The sequence below is a fragment of the Tachypleus tridentatus genome, chromosome 7 (assembly GCF_004210375.1).
Source record: "Tachypleus tridentatus isolate NWPU-2018 chromosome 7, ASM421037v1, whole genome shotgun sequence".
Lineage (NCBI taxonomy): Eukaryota > Metazoa > Arthropoda > Merostomata > Xiphosura > Limulidae > Tachypleus > Tachypleus tridentatus.
In genome coordinates, this window is record NC_134831.1 from 141,709,644 (window position 1) to 141,724,854 (window position 15,211).

At 32.8% G+C, this 15,211-nt stretch overlaps 1 protein-coding gene across 1 annotated transcript in view; it reads right to left on the minus strand.

Moving 5' to 3' along the window:
* Positions 1-10,115, minus strand: part of LOC143256763 (neural-cadherin-like) — a 325,327-nt gene extending 315,212 nt beyond the window's left edge. The window contains exons 1-2 of the mRNA XM_076514416.1: positions 9,995-10,115; positions 6,234-7,585 (exon numbers count right to left, since the gene is read on the minus strand). Of these exons, the coding sequence (XP_076370531.1) occupies positions 6,234-7,488 (1,255 nt within the window). The 5' untranslated portion in view covers positions 7,489-7,585; positions 9,995-10,115. The remainder of the gene's footprint in view (positions 1-6,233; positions 7,586-9,994) is intronic.
* Between the last annotated feature and the right edge of the window lie 5,096 nt (positions 10,116-15,211).

A 15,211-nucleotide genomic window follows, 5' to 3' on the forward strand; every position in this document is an offset into this window, starting at 1 on the left:
CTAGCCGTCCATAATTTAGCAATGTAAGACTAGAGAGAAGGCAACTAGTCACCACCACGCACCACCAACTATTTGGTTACTCTTTTACCAACGAATAGTGGGATTGACCATCACATAACAACGCTCCCACGGCTGAAACGGCGAGCATGTTTGATGTGACAGGGATTCGAACCCGCTACCCTCGGATTACGTGTCGAGCACCCTAACCATCTGACTATGCCAGGCCAAAAGAACAACCAACTTAATCCAATAACTAATAGTTATTTGTTTCGAAATATAGCAATAACGTTTATAATATATTGACTTTGTATGTTATCTTGACAATAAGGAAAACTTATGAGCTTTTGTTACCCAAGTTAAACCAAGATACTTTTACGTTTTAGATATGTTTATAAACTTTAAAGGAGTCGAAGATACATTATTGATGCAGACTAGCAGACACCACAACGTCAGTATCGATAAAGTAATGCTTTAATGACAACGACATCCGGGTACAACATCACTTTAGTATGACGGTAATGTTACAAACAAGATATTGCGAAGAGAAAACAAGCCACTAACACACTATAAGCAAATATCGTTCAGCTAGAAATATAATATACATATTTAAATATATTGATATAGCAGAACTAATGATATTTGCTATACATTACATAAATATGAATGTATAGAATTATGTACAAATACATATTAGTTTATTCATATAATTAGGAACTTTGATGGTAATCAGTTCCTTGTATAAATCACGCATCTGCCACTTTTTGCATAATACATAATATTTTGAAATGTAGTTATTAAGATATTAAAATATCATTAGCAGAAAATATTTTAATCAAGGTGCTTAACTGTTATCAGTTTCTGAATAGAAGTTGAACACGTTATATTAACATAATTTTAGTACTTCATGACATCTTTACAGCTCCAGTTGCCACATTAGATCTTTCTCCGTCTGACAGTTATGCATCTTTATAATAGATCTGCAGAGTAATTGTTGTTACAAAGTTTTCCGTTGTAAAATTATCGTGTTACAAACACCCCCATGTTTTTAATGTTGTTTTCCCTAATTCGCCTAATTGACGAGGACGACATTTCTCGGAACTCATTTTAACATTCCGAGCGCAAAAAATGTCCAAAAACTTGACCGCTATGGACCACTATATCTTTTTATGGAATAGCATAGCTACTTATTTTGTTCTCCAGCTGTTTGAGTTATGAAACAGTATAACGGACATATCGTGGAAGCAACTTGTAAACATGGGATTTGGAACACTTTTCCCGACAGAGGATCTTCTGGATTATGTTGTGTACTGTTGCTTGAGACACGTATATGACGTCAGCCTATGATCTTTGTGTTTATGGATTCTCACCTATTACAAGACTCTATCCTTTGCGTACCACGAATATGATGGGACTTGTTACAAGTCTCTGTCTAGATGGTCCTTGTTTCCAATTTAATCTATATTCCTTTATTTTGCAATGCCATTAAATGCGAGGGATATCTCCGTATTAGAAATTTTAAGTTCCCGATCAGAACACATCTTCATGATTTTGGTGTACGAATAGTTAACGTGGAAAAGTGTTGTTACATACCTTTATAAAAAGTGATAATTGTTGGTGCAAAATGTAGTCCTGATACATTCGGTTTCGCCGCGACTTTACATCATTTGTGTTCTTCATATCACTTGCTGAATTGCGTATTCAAAACATTTTCAATATAATTTTATTTAACTGAATTATTTATACAGTAACATATATACGAATAATTACTTTATGCGCTATCTAAATCCTTCAACTAAATTATGTTTGCATTTCTTCATGCAGAATTTGTGGTATATCCACATTGTTCTTATACATCCTGTTCCTTCCAAATCGCAATGAAAACATTAACAAATACTCGAAAGGTCTACAAGCTTCTCACGTCCACAAAGCTCACTCAATCGAATTACATAAATCAAATTAATAAGGTATTTGCAGTTGTACAAAATATATCTGACACTTCATAAGGCATACGAGTTAGCAATCTTTGTCAGTTTACAAATAATTCAATGCACCATCGAGGTCCCGCTGGAGATTGCGAGTATTGAGATAACGTAAAAAAAAAAAAAGCTCTTTTCTTTTCGAACTCATAAGATAGTGTGAAATAAGAAATAAAAAACTATAATCGGTTTAAACGCAACAAGCCTACAATAGCAAAGCACAGTCGATAAGACATATTACAATTGAGTTTTTATGTCTTTACAGTTTTCTAAAAAGGTGTAAAAGCCATAATTTATATAGATCACAACTGTGCTTTAGCCTTTTCGTGACGGCATGCGTTGGTTGTAAAGAATGAAAAGTCATTTGTATAGATAAGCGACGACAAGAAAATATGTTTTCTTTTATGACTTACTTTATCTATAAGATCGCCCATGATGTCACGAAGATCGGCTGTTCTTTTTCCTTTTAACCATCAGCTATTTTATTATTATATTTGCATTTAAAAGTTATAAACAAAATATTTCTTCGAGTATATCTTCTTAGTTAAAATATCGGGTTTTAATTAAGACCTTAATTCTAATGCTTGCAGTAATTGAAATAGATTCAACTCTTTCAGGTTGTTAACATTCAATAGTAATAAAAGCTATTGGTATGTTTAATAAAATCTGCCGTCTTTATATATTTTTAAACGAATAGAAATTATATTCTGAACTTAAAAGCGCATCACAAAGATAATTATAGTCAAGCCTATTTCACCCTTTTCATAACAATAATTTTATGATAATTCAATTTATAATAAAGGTATTTCTTAGCTTTATTTGTGATTGTAAATGAAACTCTTAAACCACATAAATATCGTATATATTTTTTCCTACTTTGCATATAAATTATTTGTACAGACACATATACACACACACACATATATATATAGATACATAAATATGTATAAGTGTTCTATGAACAGTTTAGGGGGCTTATGACCTACACATCTTTAATCCTCTAACTTGTTTATAGGTGAATAATTCGTCCTCCGTTGGTACAGCAATAAGTCTACGGATTTACAACGCTAAAATCAGAGGTTTGATTCCCCTCGGTGGATTCAGGAGATAGCCCGATGTGGCTCGGCTGTAAGGAAATACATCCACGCACATGTGAGTAATTAAATAATAGTGGTGAAAACATTTTCTCACAGATTTCCGTCATATATCATCCCACGTTATATCACTTATATTACGTCCATTTGTCTGGCAGAATTGACCTGGTAAAATATGGTGATAAGAGCATCCAACTCACAACCCGAGGGTCGCGGATTCAATTCCTTTTACCGAACATGTTTGTTCTACCATCCGTGCATGCGTCATAATATAATGGGAAATCCCGCTTTTAGTTGCTAAAGAGTAGCTCAATAGTTAGCGGTGCATGGTGCTGTCTTTCTTCCTTCTAGTCCACCATTCTAAATTAAGAGAGGTTAGCGCAGTTAACCCTCTAGTAGGTTTCAGAGAAATTTCAAAAAACAAATCAACTACCAGAAATTTCTGAACCACAAACTATCTATAAGTGCATCATAATAGTATTTAGTCCGTTACGAACTACAACGGTAAAACATTACCGTTTCCCTAACTCAGCGCTTTGTGGTCATTGGTTCATAAACTTACCTGTTGAAAAAAAAAAGAAAAAGGAAAACTAATAATTACAGTTCATACTAAATGAAATGTTACATGACTCAGGTATAGAAACGTAGCTTAAAAATAGGCAAATTCTTTGTCTGTTTTCATAAATTAGTTTTGTAACTAATTTTATCGCTATTTTGATGTAAAATAAAACAATCTAAACGCAATGCGTATAACTCTTACACTTCGTTCTAACGTCTAAGAAATGTCGATAAAATTGAGCCAATTTAAATGCAAGTTGTCTCAAATAGTTTTAAATAGCAAAAAAAACAGTATTTGCTTGTAAAAAAGTAGTAACTATAGATTGTTAAGAGTCTTTGTATTATTTTTTATTATCACAGAAATCTCTGGAAATTACCAAAAATTTAAATCCCACAAGTTATCGAAAGAAAGAAAAACAAAAACTTTCGAAATTGCACATTGCATGATTTAGGCTAAAAAGAACCAAACAAGTGCTATTTTCAATTTCTCTTGCCAGAACCGTCAAGCAAATACAACTGCCAAGGCATTAAAAAAAATCAAACATTTCAAAAGCCCTTCACTCTACTATACAGTTCGATTTAATTTGATCGCTCAAACTAGAAAATAAAATCTATAAGGTTTAAACCTAAAGTATGAGGATCTAAGTAGGCGCAGCATTTATAAATGTGAAAAAAATTAAAGTGTTTCTGTCTAAATAACTTGATATACAAAAGAATTTATGTGTATCGTTCAATATTTGATTCTGTTCCATAAAACTTTTATTCCATATTTTTATATGAAACCGAGACTTTGAAAGAACTGAAGAACAAGTCTCACAGATAACCTCTGTGAATGTTTCAAACATAAAAATATATAGAATAGACAAACATTGAATATATTTTCTACTGTGTATTGACAGTAAACATCAAATTTATTCAAAAACGAAGTAAAAAGTCCATACTACATAAAACTACACTGATAAACACAATACTAATATTATTTATAAAATGCAATACAACAACTGCTATGATTTCTATATCGGAGAAACAAGCAGAAAAATGGAAACCAGATTCAAAGAACACACAAAAAAATATCTCTTCATGTTTTTGAACACTACAAATCAAATAAACACAACATAACCACAGAAAACACCCATATACTAAGTAGGGAAACAAATATAAACAAACACAAAATCAAAGAAACCCTACTTCTTAACAACAACTAAAACCGAAAGTAAACCAGTATAAAGGAACACTTTTATACCTATACTAATTAATAACCTAACATCTAACTGCAACGTCCCCTATAGTCTCGTACCCGTTTGCACTTGTCCCTAAGACACGTGTCAGCAACGGTCAGTTGCAAACTCTCTTTGTTAACCTCAAGATGACCATAAAATGTCGAAACGTTGTTCTGTACTTTATTTTAATTGAAGTGATAAAATCCATACCAGCCATCTTGAGAACACATATTTACTTCAAGTTGGTGTCTCATCATCACCAGATAGATAGACAGACAGAAAAAGTTTTTCAATCTTACTCTGACTTTGAAATTCGCATAACACGGAACTTATGAAAACAAAATATTTAGAATTCTCTACGCCACTAGAATATGTAAGCAACTTATAGTGAAATAGCATGTTATTTAATACACATTCATTTAGTCTATTGTTTGAAAAAGGTAAGTGATATTTGAAAACGCTGATAGACATCTTCAACAAAAAATGTATTACATTTCATATTCAATAAAAGTCTTAATAAACTTTATCAAGGGGTGTCTCTGTATAATACATTTCAAAGGCAATTAGAATACTCTCATTCAGTTAACTTAGCACCATTTATATGTCTTTTTAAGAGACAGCATAATTCTGCTTTTCTTTTAATTTGTCGTTTGTTTATTTTTTTGCCTAGTATGACCAGGTGGTTAGTGCGGTCGGTTCGTAATCTGAAGGTTGCGGCTTCGAATCTCCGTTACACCAAACATGATCCCCTTTCATCCGTGAGATGTTATAATGTGCTCTCAATCTCACTATTTTCTGGTGAAAACGTAGCCCAAGAGTAAGCGGTGGGTAGTGATGACTAGCCGCTTTTAACGCTAAATTAGGGACACTAACATAAATAGCTCTCGTGTAGTTATGCGCGAAATTCAAAACAAACAAACATTGTCCCTTTTTAGAGAACTGTATTATACGTTTAGATTTTGTTGTTTTTGTCACTGTTACCTTTTTTTGACATCTCATGTTTGCAATGTTGTTTTTTTATCGTGAGAAGAAGAACATTCTTGGATACTTGTATGAGTTGAAAATAAGTTACGTCTGAAAATAATTTTGTGAAGTTAATTTATAAACATCTTCGACATTCCCACAAGAGGATACAGAATTTCATGCTCTATAGAGTAATGATTAAAGCGGAATCTAGAAACATGGAATGAAAATGATAAAAAATAGGCTAGCTCTGAGAATAAACAGTTCTACGACAAAAATATAATAATCTAACAACCAGAGTTCACGCAAACACAGTTTGATAAATGTAATATAATACAAACATTATGAGATTCATAAGTCAGATATATAATTTCTAAATCTAAATAAATAATAATGAATTTATAAAAAAAAAGAAAACCTACCTGAAGCACCTGGCTTTGATATAAGCACCCAGAAATCAATAGTTTTTTCGTTTCCTAGATGTTCATAATTCCATGGTTCTCTCACTCTGATAACGCCCGTCTTATCTACCTGTATCCATCGATTAGGACTTTCGAGTTCAAAAACTTCTTTGGGATGTACTTTTTCTAACTGAAACATGATTTTATGAGCAATTCTTCCATCACTTTCCTTATATTCATAACTTTTTGTGGCCCTTACAGATCGTTTTGCCCGCGCTAGATGTTGCATTTCGTTTCCAGTTACATTCAGTATAGCCGTTGCTCTGATAAATGGTTCTGATTTCGACGTAGTGATGATTAGAGGGATATTTTGACCATATTTACGAGAACTGCGATTATCATGAATTTTTACGATTAACTTGTAAGTTTCTTGATCAAGTGCTTCTATCAGTAAAACCTCACCAGTCTGGGGAATTATGGTAAATTTTGGATGACGGGTTTGAAAATGATAAATAGGACGATCACCATCTTTGTCTGTGGCTCTTATAGTTCCAATGACAGAAAAGCGTTTCGTATTTCGTGGCACGTGATATTTATAGATATACTTTTCTGGAATTGGAGGGTTGTCATTCATATCCAACACACTGATTAAGAGAACCGTTTCAGCACTGTCTATCTCCATTTCATCTGTAGCCCGCAACAATAATCTGTAAATGGCTTGCCGCTCTCTATCGAGAGGATGATTGGTCACAACAGCAACAGCTACTGACCTGTTGACGGAAGAGGCAATGATTCTAAAGGAGTTGTCATCATTTCCAGAGACAATACTGTACTTAACTTCGTTGTTTTGTCCACCAGAAACAAATAATTTGTCCAGACCTTTGACCAGTGTGCCAGAGGGAAGATTCTCTGACACGCTTCCCCAGTAAAGGTCATTATCAAACCTCAACAAGTGTTTTATATGTTTCACGTGTATTACCAGGATGTCATGTAACGTAAGTCCTTGGAACTCTTCTTTAACAACTAGACAAAATGGGTGTCCTGCTTTATGAGAAATATCTGATACTAACATAAGAATACCGTCTCTGAGAATAACAAAAGTGTCTGACAATTCGGTATCGAGTATGTTGAACGTTTGTCCATTGTTGGTGTATTTTTTAACAATATGACCAGGTTGAGCATCATGGGAAATTACAATGTTCTCACTTCTGAATGCTATTGTTGATGGCAGCACTGGTAAAACAAATAACAGACTCACTACGTTTGGCGGTATCATTTTGTTCCAAAAGCACTGGAATAAAGTTTACTTCGTTTTATTCAAAAGTATTTTTAATAATAAAATGCTTCCTTTTTTCTTCTGATTTCAAGATTATCTAGATAAGGAGAAAACAGTCATTTCACAGCTTTGTTGAAAAATAAAAATTTATATGTATTTATTTGAACTTAATTTCTTACAACGAAGAACTGTAATTACAGAAATTAATCAGAAACGTTGTCTCGTTTTTATTGTACGTATTTTTTATACATGTATTTAAGAAAAACCAGTTTTTTATAAACGGAATGCATGGCTATTTTCAACACTCATGAATAAAGTCAAAAGAAAACAATATATGCCAGTTAAAAATCAGGATCCTATAGAAAATGTGGTAATTGCAGCGTCACACTTCAAATGTATTCGACACGAAAACCATTTTAAAAAAAGGACGATGAATCTGAAGATGTCTATGTATTAAAGAGTAATGTTAATTCAAATGAAAGGATAAGACATATATTTCAACATTTCTTACCAGATTGAGAATAAACTTACTTTAACTAGACACCAATGTTTGTTAACATATAAAATAACACTTTTATCTATACTATTTCTACTTTCTAGATAGATAAAATCCAAAGCGGCCTTGGAGTCAACGTGTTTCATTGAAATTGTGGTTTATTTTGTCAGTATCGTAGGTGGTTAAATGATATTTACAGAGTTAGTATAGGATTGTTTGAACTTAACATAAATGAGCTTGTGCCTTCATTTAAATGTTTTCCATTCCAATGGGACTTAGAAGGAATGTAACTATTTAATTAATTCTTTGTCCATATATCTAAGATTATCAAAGTATTAATGAGTCTAACAATACATCTTATACGATTACAGTGAATCTGACGTGACCCAAAAACAACTGCCTTTTTTTTAAATGATGGTATTATTATACTGTTTTTAATGAGTCTTGCTAACCAAAACACTCGAAGAAGATGAATAGCGTTTGTGTTTTTCTTAGAGCAAAACCACATCGTGGTATCTGCTGGGCCCACCAACGGGAATCGAACCCCTAATTTTAGCGTTATAACTCCGTAAACTTACAGCTGTACTCGCGGGGGAACTAGATGAATAGTATTAGTATAAAGTATGAAGAGTTTTTTTAATGTAACTAGACGAGAGTATACCGTTTAACTTACAAAATTATCCATTTTTACTAAAATATAACAGTAAATAAAAACAAATCTGGCGAAAGTAACTAAAATGCATTTATCTGAAGACCACTGACACAATACAGTCTTCATGTCAGTTATCATTTAGATTTGTTCCAATATTTGTAACGCAGAAACGTATATTATCGTATAAACAAAAAGATAACAGCTTAAGACAGTAAATAGAGATTTTTTGAGAAAATTACAAATTCAGCAGAGCAAAATTCAGCAATTTGTTTTTAAAATTTCCTAATGTAATACCATTACACTACCTTGGCACAGCTTATATTCTTTAAACATTTCTGTTAATCCGTGGATGAATCTTTGAATTATGATTTGTAAAGAGTGGGGATTTATTTTAAAATTAATTAATATGAAAGAGTACTTGATGTGTGCGAGGTCGGGTTTCATACATCCTTTGGAATACAATTAAGTATTATCGGTGCAAATGACCTTTGAAAACCAAATTGCTTAATTAAAATGTCTATAATGCTTTGGAAATTATCTGCATTTAATGCAACGTTATGCACATATTAGCTCATCATCCTTGTACGTTCGTCGACACCATCTTGCGTATTCATTACGTGCTAGAAACTAGCTTGCTATTAGTCTGTGTTCACTAGGTAAGTCTGTAGTTAATTTTATAGAATTATATAATCTTCTTTATGAAATCGTCTGTGAAATATTGGATCAATAAATACCGTATAATTTCTTGAGAAACCATTTATTTGATCTCTGAAAGTATATCCACAAAGAAGATGGCAATAAAACACGCTATCAAAGAGTTACACCCATTAAAAAAAAATGGTATGTACTAGAATTACATCCTCATGTGCTCTAGCAGTGACGAAATCATATTATTTTAGACAATGGAATTGGAAAGTAGGAACAAAAAATACAGTAAGCAAAGTAACTAGAAGATTGGCAATGATATAAAAATCAACAAAAATTAGCAAATGTGTAAAGTTTGTGGAACCTAAAAACTGTCTTAGTATTTTATTGTTATTTGGTTAATTATATTTTGTTGGGAAAAGATTCGTCGACTTTTTCGCTTATGAAATCAATCGACAGCTAAGCTGTTAAATGGACACTTCACTTTGTGATCATAAGTCTGTAAATCGTACCGTAAATTGAATTATAACAGTGAAAAAAAAGCACAAATCCTAAAATTTTTCATTATTATTCCTGTTGTTTCACAGAGTGTTATTATCTCAAATATTCTTATCTCCTATACAATCCTATATATACATGTATAAACAAGCAATATTTTCAACGGTTTTTAATTCACGCTACTACTTCTAAGTTTCCAGTGAAAAATATCTTACCTTCATGTGAACATTAATTTTTTCACTATCAATCCATATAATGTGTTGAAAGGTTAAAGTCTTGTTATCCGTAAACACATGACTGTTTGGACTACGTGCGCTTCGATAACTTACTTCCCCAAAAGCAGCCAACTACACCTTTTGCCGCTAGCTGACGCTCGATAATATAACGAATTGCCATCTATGAACAACATAAAATACTAAGTATTAGGGAATAGGTATTTGCAAAATAAATAAAATTCCAGAAAACAGATAAAAATATAACTTCATTTACCATTTTCTCTTGACGTCTTTAAATTATTTTAATTAATAAAAATATAATAAAATATTGTTGAAAGATAAAATCCTCCTCGAATTTTTTTTCAAATAATAACTGTGTTTGATTTTTTAAATTATATTTAAAGCAAGAAAACGATTTTAAAAATATAAAAAAATGCTTGTCTTCTCTTGGTTTTCTTTCATTTTTAGGTCTTTACCTGAGAAATTACTTCACGATATATAAATACATGCTATACTTATGTTTATTTTGTCCGCCACATATATTTGATGCCATATTTGTAAAATTTATAAAACGGTTTTAGATGTATATTGTATAACAGAGAATTTCACATCAAAGATGCTATTGGTTACAGCATTAACCTTTTGTTTTATGTTTCATTACAAGTGGTTAGCACTCTTGAATTAGTTTCATGTTTTTCATATTACATGAAAAAATTCATAATAAGAAAATGAGTGTGCTGAAAATACACGAATGAAAACGTATTGGTGTAAAAATATTTATATGTATTCACACGTTTATGTATATTCATTTCTAAATCTATGCCTTAGATTATTATTAACATTTCTGGTCGAAATCAGAAAACGTCTCACTATATATAAGTACAGTGGTGAAATAAATAAACTTTATTCCATAGGAGCTTGAAGAATCTGTTTATGAAATGTAACCTGGTGTCTGTTTGTAACACTCGCGTGCGAAATGAAACTAGAACTTAGAAACCAGTCCTTAATGTGCACGTATCCAAAACTACTGTACCAATCATCATTTGCATAGACAGTTGTTGAAAAGTGATGAAGGTGAATAACAGACGCTTTGGGATAATAAAAATACGTTTCATCTCTATTAAAATATATATATTAAACAGGACATTTTAGTGCCTCTAGAAAACTCGTTGCTATTTATTTTGTTTTGTTTTTACTGTAGTTATCTATGGTAAGTTATAATAAAATCGATAATTTGCAGAAGTTTTAAGTGTTATTTTTAAAGGTAGATATTTCATCAAAAGTAAAACCTTTAGGTTAACTTCACATTAAAAACACTTACTTATGTGTTTTTACGCTCTTTGTCACCAAATTCAATTTCCAAATACCAGACATAATAGAAAAATTAATTACATTATAAAATAGTGCACGAAGAGATGTAGCTACACGTAAACTTGGGAGAAAATGAATATATATATATATATTAACAGAAGTATTTTTAAAGTTGTGTACTGTATAATATCAACAGAATGCAAAAAACTTTACAACAATGTAAAGAACAAGCTGAGATATTTTAAACATATTGAGTAAAGGTATGAACAAAGTTTATATTAAAAAATTCAGCAAATTACAGCATAGGTTTCAATTCAATATCGTAAAATAAAATATTATATAAGCTAAACTCCTTAAGATATTTAATATATATTACAAACAAACCAAGTTTGTATGGACGAAATATAAGCGACGTAAATTTTATTTCACACAATACACTTACATCAGATAATTTTTAACTGAAGCAGTAAGCAAAACAAAGGTGTAGTTATTTCACCCATTCACACGATCTTTTATCATTTGTGTAGGTTTTCGGATCAGATCAATAGTATACGGATTATTACTCGCTAATCAGGATGAAGCATAACCATTAGTAAAATAATCTAATTTAGTTCTTAGGAACCACTGCTGTAACTGTTTACAGTAGAGTATAAAACATCTTATTTCGAGTGATAAAAAGTTAAAATTTACCTCACTGTTGTAAATCAAATAAATTGAAAACAAATCAGTGGAAAACGTTGTGCAAGACGTAATTCATAATCCAATCTGCTTACAATGCTCAATAAAGGTGGTTTGGAAGAAAAGACAAAATACCTCACGTTATTTTTATATAGGTACATTGTATTAATACGGCTTTGGAGTCTCAACGCATTGTTATAGTCCATGTCGCTACGTGCGGTCATTCTCTTCCTGCGTGGGTACATGAGCGCACCGAGAATGAGGGACAGCACACAGATATACTGGACACATAAGATATATGGATGGGTAGGGACTTACGGGCCACCCTATAGGAAAACGACGGTTTCCCAGCGCCCCTTTCAACAATCTGGTCGCACAGAAACTCATAAGCGCTGCGTTCGGCAACTTTACCGGTATATCTTCGAATGTGATAACATGATTGTTCGTTCAATTCTCCTCCTGTTAAAGATATTCAACCATTGAACGGTTAATTCGTAGAAGAGACTTTTGTGCACGTGATTTAGGCCGCTTTTCTTGACAAAGGTATTTCCTGATTATGTTCCACACTATTGCTTGGAGCATGTGGACGTCTTCTTCCACTGACGTTTGTATTCGTGGATCTCGTGTGTTATGAAACGACATTTTGCTTAACACTTATTTTAGATCTCTTATGGAATGATACTGGGTCTCCGATGACATTAATCAAAAACATCGCTGGACATTGACACACGAGGACAGTGCCTCGATTCGAAATAACAGTGTCCCGAATCCACTTGATATTCTCAAAATATCCGAATAAAAAAAAACATGATAAATATCATACTAACACGCAGAAAATTAATTTCCGCAAGCTCAGGGTTTGAGTCCCGAATATTTGACACACTTAGCGACGCCTCTGTAGTTAAATATGAGAAACATTTCTGTGTTGGAAATTTCACATAAACACATCTCTATTATCCCAGTGTATGAATATTTTGCGCACATACCAAACTCAAAAGCGTTCACTTTTGATGTCATCGCATTAAATAAAGAAAAATGTCAAAACTGGTACATTTAGTTCTATTGCGACTTTATGTCGGTTGTAATTGTCACATGCTTTGTTGGATTGAGTGTTCAAAATTATTTTAATATAAGATACTCATATACCTGTAATATGAGAATCCTTCATATTTTATGGAATATTTGATTGAGAAACAAAGCGGATATAAATTTCCTCCACATAATACAGGTGGTCAGGGCGCTTGACTTATAATCCAAGAATCAAGAGATCGAATCCTCGTCTTCCGAAACCTCCCTGCTCTTTCAGTCTCGGCGGTCAATTCCACTATTCTTTGGTAAAAGAGTAACCAAAGAGTTGACATTGGGTAGTCATGACTTGCTGCCTTCTCTCTAGGCTTTCACTGCTGAAAGAGGGATGACTAACACAGATAGTCCTCGTGTAGCTTTGCGCGAAATTCAAACCAAACTAGATTATATAGTCGGGTGTGACCTAGATATGAGATTTCGGATATCCACGTACCGTGTATTCAAGTACAGTCTTCTCAAAATTACGTTCCACATTTTGAGTCCCTGGGTACATTATAAGAATGCCGATCAAATATCCCAATATCCGATTAGAATAGCCCAAGAGTTGACTTTGGTGTAAACTGACTGCTACCTGCTCTCTTGTATATCACTTCAAAATTAATGATGAATATATATGTAAAAACGGCTCGTTTTGGTTGAGAAAACGTTTTACGGTGAACCTGACGATGACCGAAGAAGGTCGAAACGTTGTTCGCTCCTCTACATAAAAAATTTTCTCAACCTAAATGAACCGTTTTTACACATGTATTTTTTCTCTACAAGTGGGTTTTCTCGACATCACTGAAAATTGACGATGGTTAACGCATATAGCCCTTGAATATTTAAACAAACTTATATAAACCTCTAAATTATAACTTTAACCATTTACAGTCCCAGAACTTCACAGTAACATGTTCTACTTGATTTTTGTTTCCCAAAAAAAGCGAATCTCTTTCAACTGAGCTCATTTTTTTTCCATTTATTTTCAACGAAGTAACTCGGATAATACCTTCTGTTTTTTTTTCTTTTTGAGTTAACTACACGTAAAGTTTAATTGCGAAAAAGTCGTTAACTCTACTAAGAAATATTCTGAGGCTTATGTTTCTGAGAAATGGCATGAGTTTAGTATTCTTTGCAGATATACATTAAAGAGTACGGCCTAGTTCTACACGAAATGATGATGTAGCAAGAAACTTTCTGTTAATGTGTAAGACTGAGATAATGTTTCGTAGAAATTTGAAATTACTCCGTGACCAATAAACATAAGTTTTTATTATTTGAAAAAGAAAAACAAAATTATTTGATGTTTTAAACAAAAATAACTATTGAAGACAAACAAGGCTTGGCAAGGCCAAGCGTGTTAAGGCGTTCGACTCGTAATCCGAGGGTCGCGGGTTCGAATCCCTGTTGCACCAAACACGCTCGCTTTCTCAGCCATTAGAACGGTATAATGTGACGGTCAATCTCACTATTCGTTGGTAAAAGAGTAGCTTAAGAGTTGGCGGTGGGTGGTGATGACTAGCTGCCTTCCCTCTAGTCTTGCACTGCTAAATTAGAGACGGCTAGCACAGATAGCCCTCGAGTAGCTTTGTGCGAAATTCAAAACAAACAAACAATGAAGACAAACAAATACTAATGATGATGAAACTTTGTAAAATGGATGGTAATTGCCTGTTGTGGAGACACAAGTGTAAAGGACACGTTCTGAAAATTTTCCACCTTTCGTCTTCAGGCTTTTGAAACGTCGTCTTCTACACTTGTGTCTCCACAACAGACAGTTGCCGTCCATTCTACAAAGTTTCATCATGAATACTCTTCCTAAACAACACATCAAAGAAATACTGATGATGTTTCTAATCTATCGTGTATTTTTTTCCAAGCTATCCAAACAAATTTTCAAACTACAGACAGATCTGAAAACAACTCACGTCTTATTTAGATGTCCGACAGGGAATATTAAACATATCTTGAACTATACGTTGTAACCTTTAATTAGAAACACTGAAGAAACAAGAATAACTTTAAGTTCATTATGCAAAGGAAAACGTAACAAGAAAAAAAATTTAGATTATTTTAACGCCCTCTTAAGTTACTACGTGGTCACTAAAATAACAAAAAAACTCTTATCCTATGGATCCACCAAACTTTGTTTAATATTTAGAA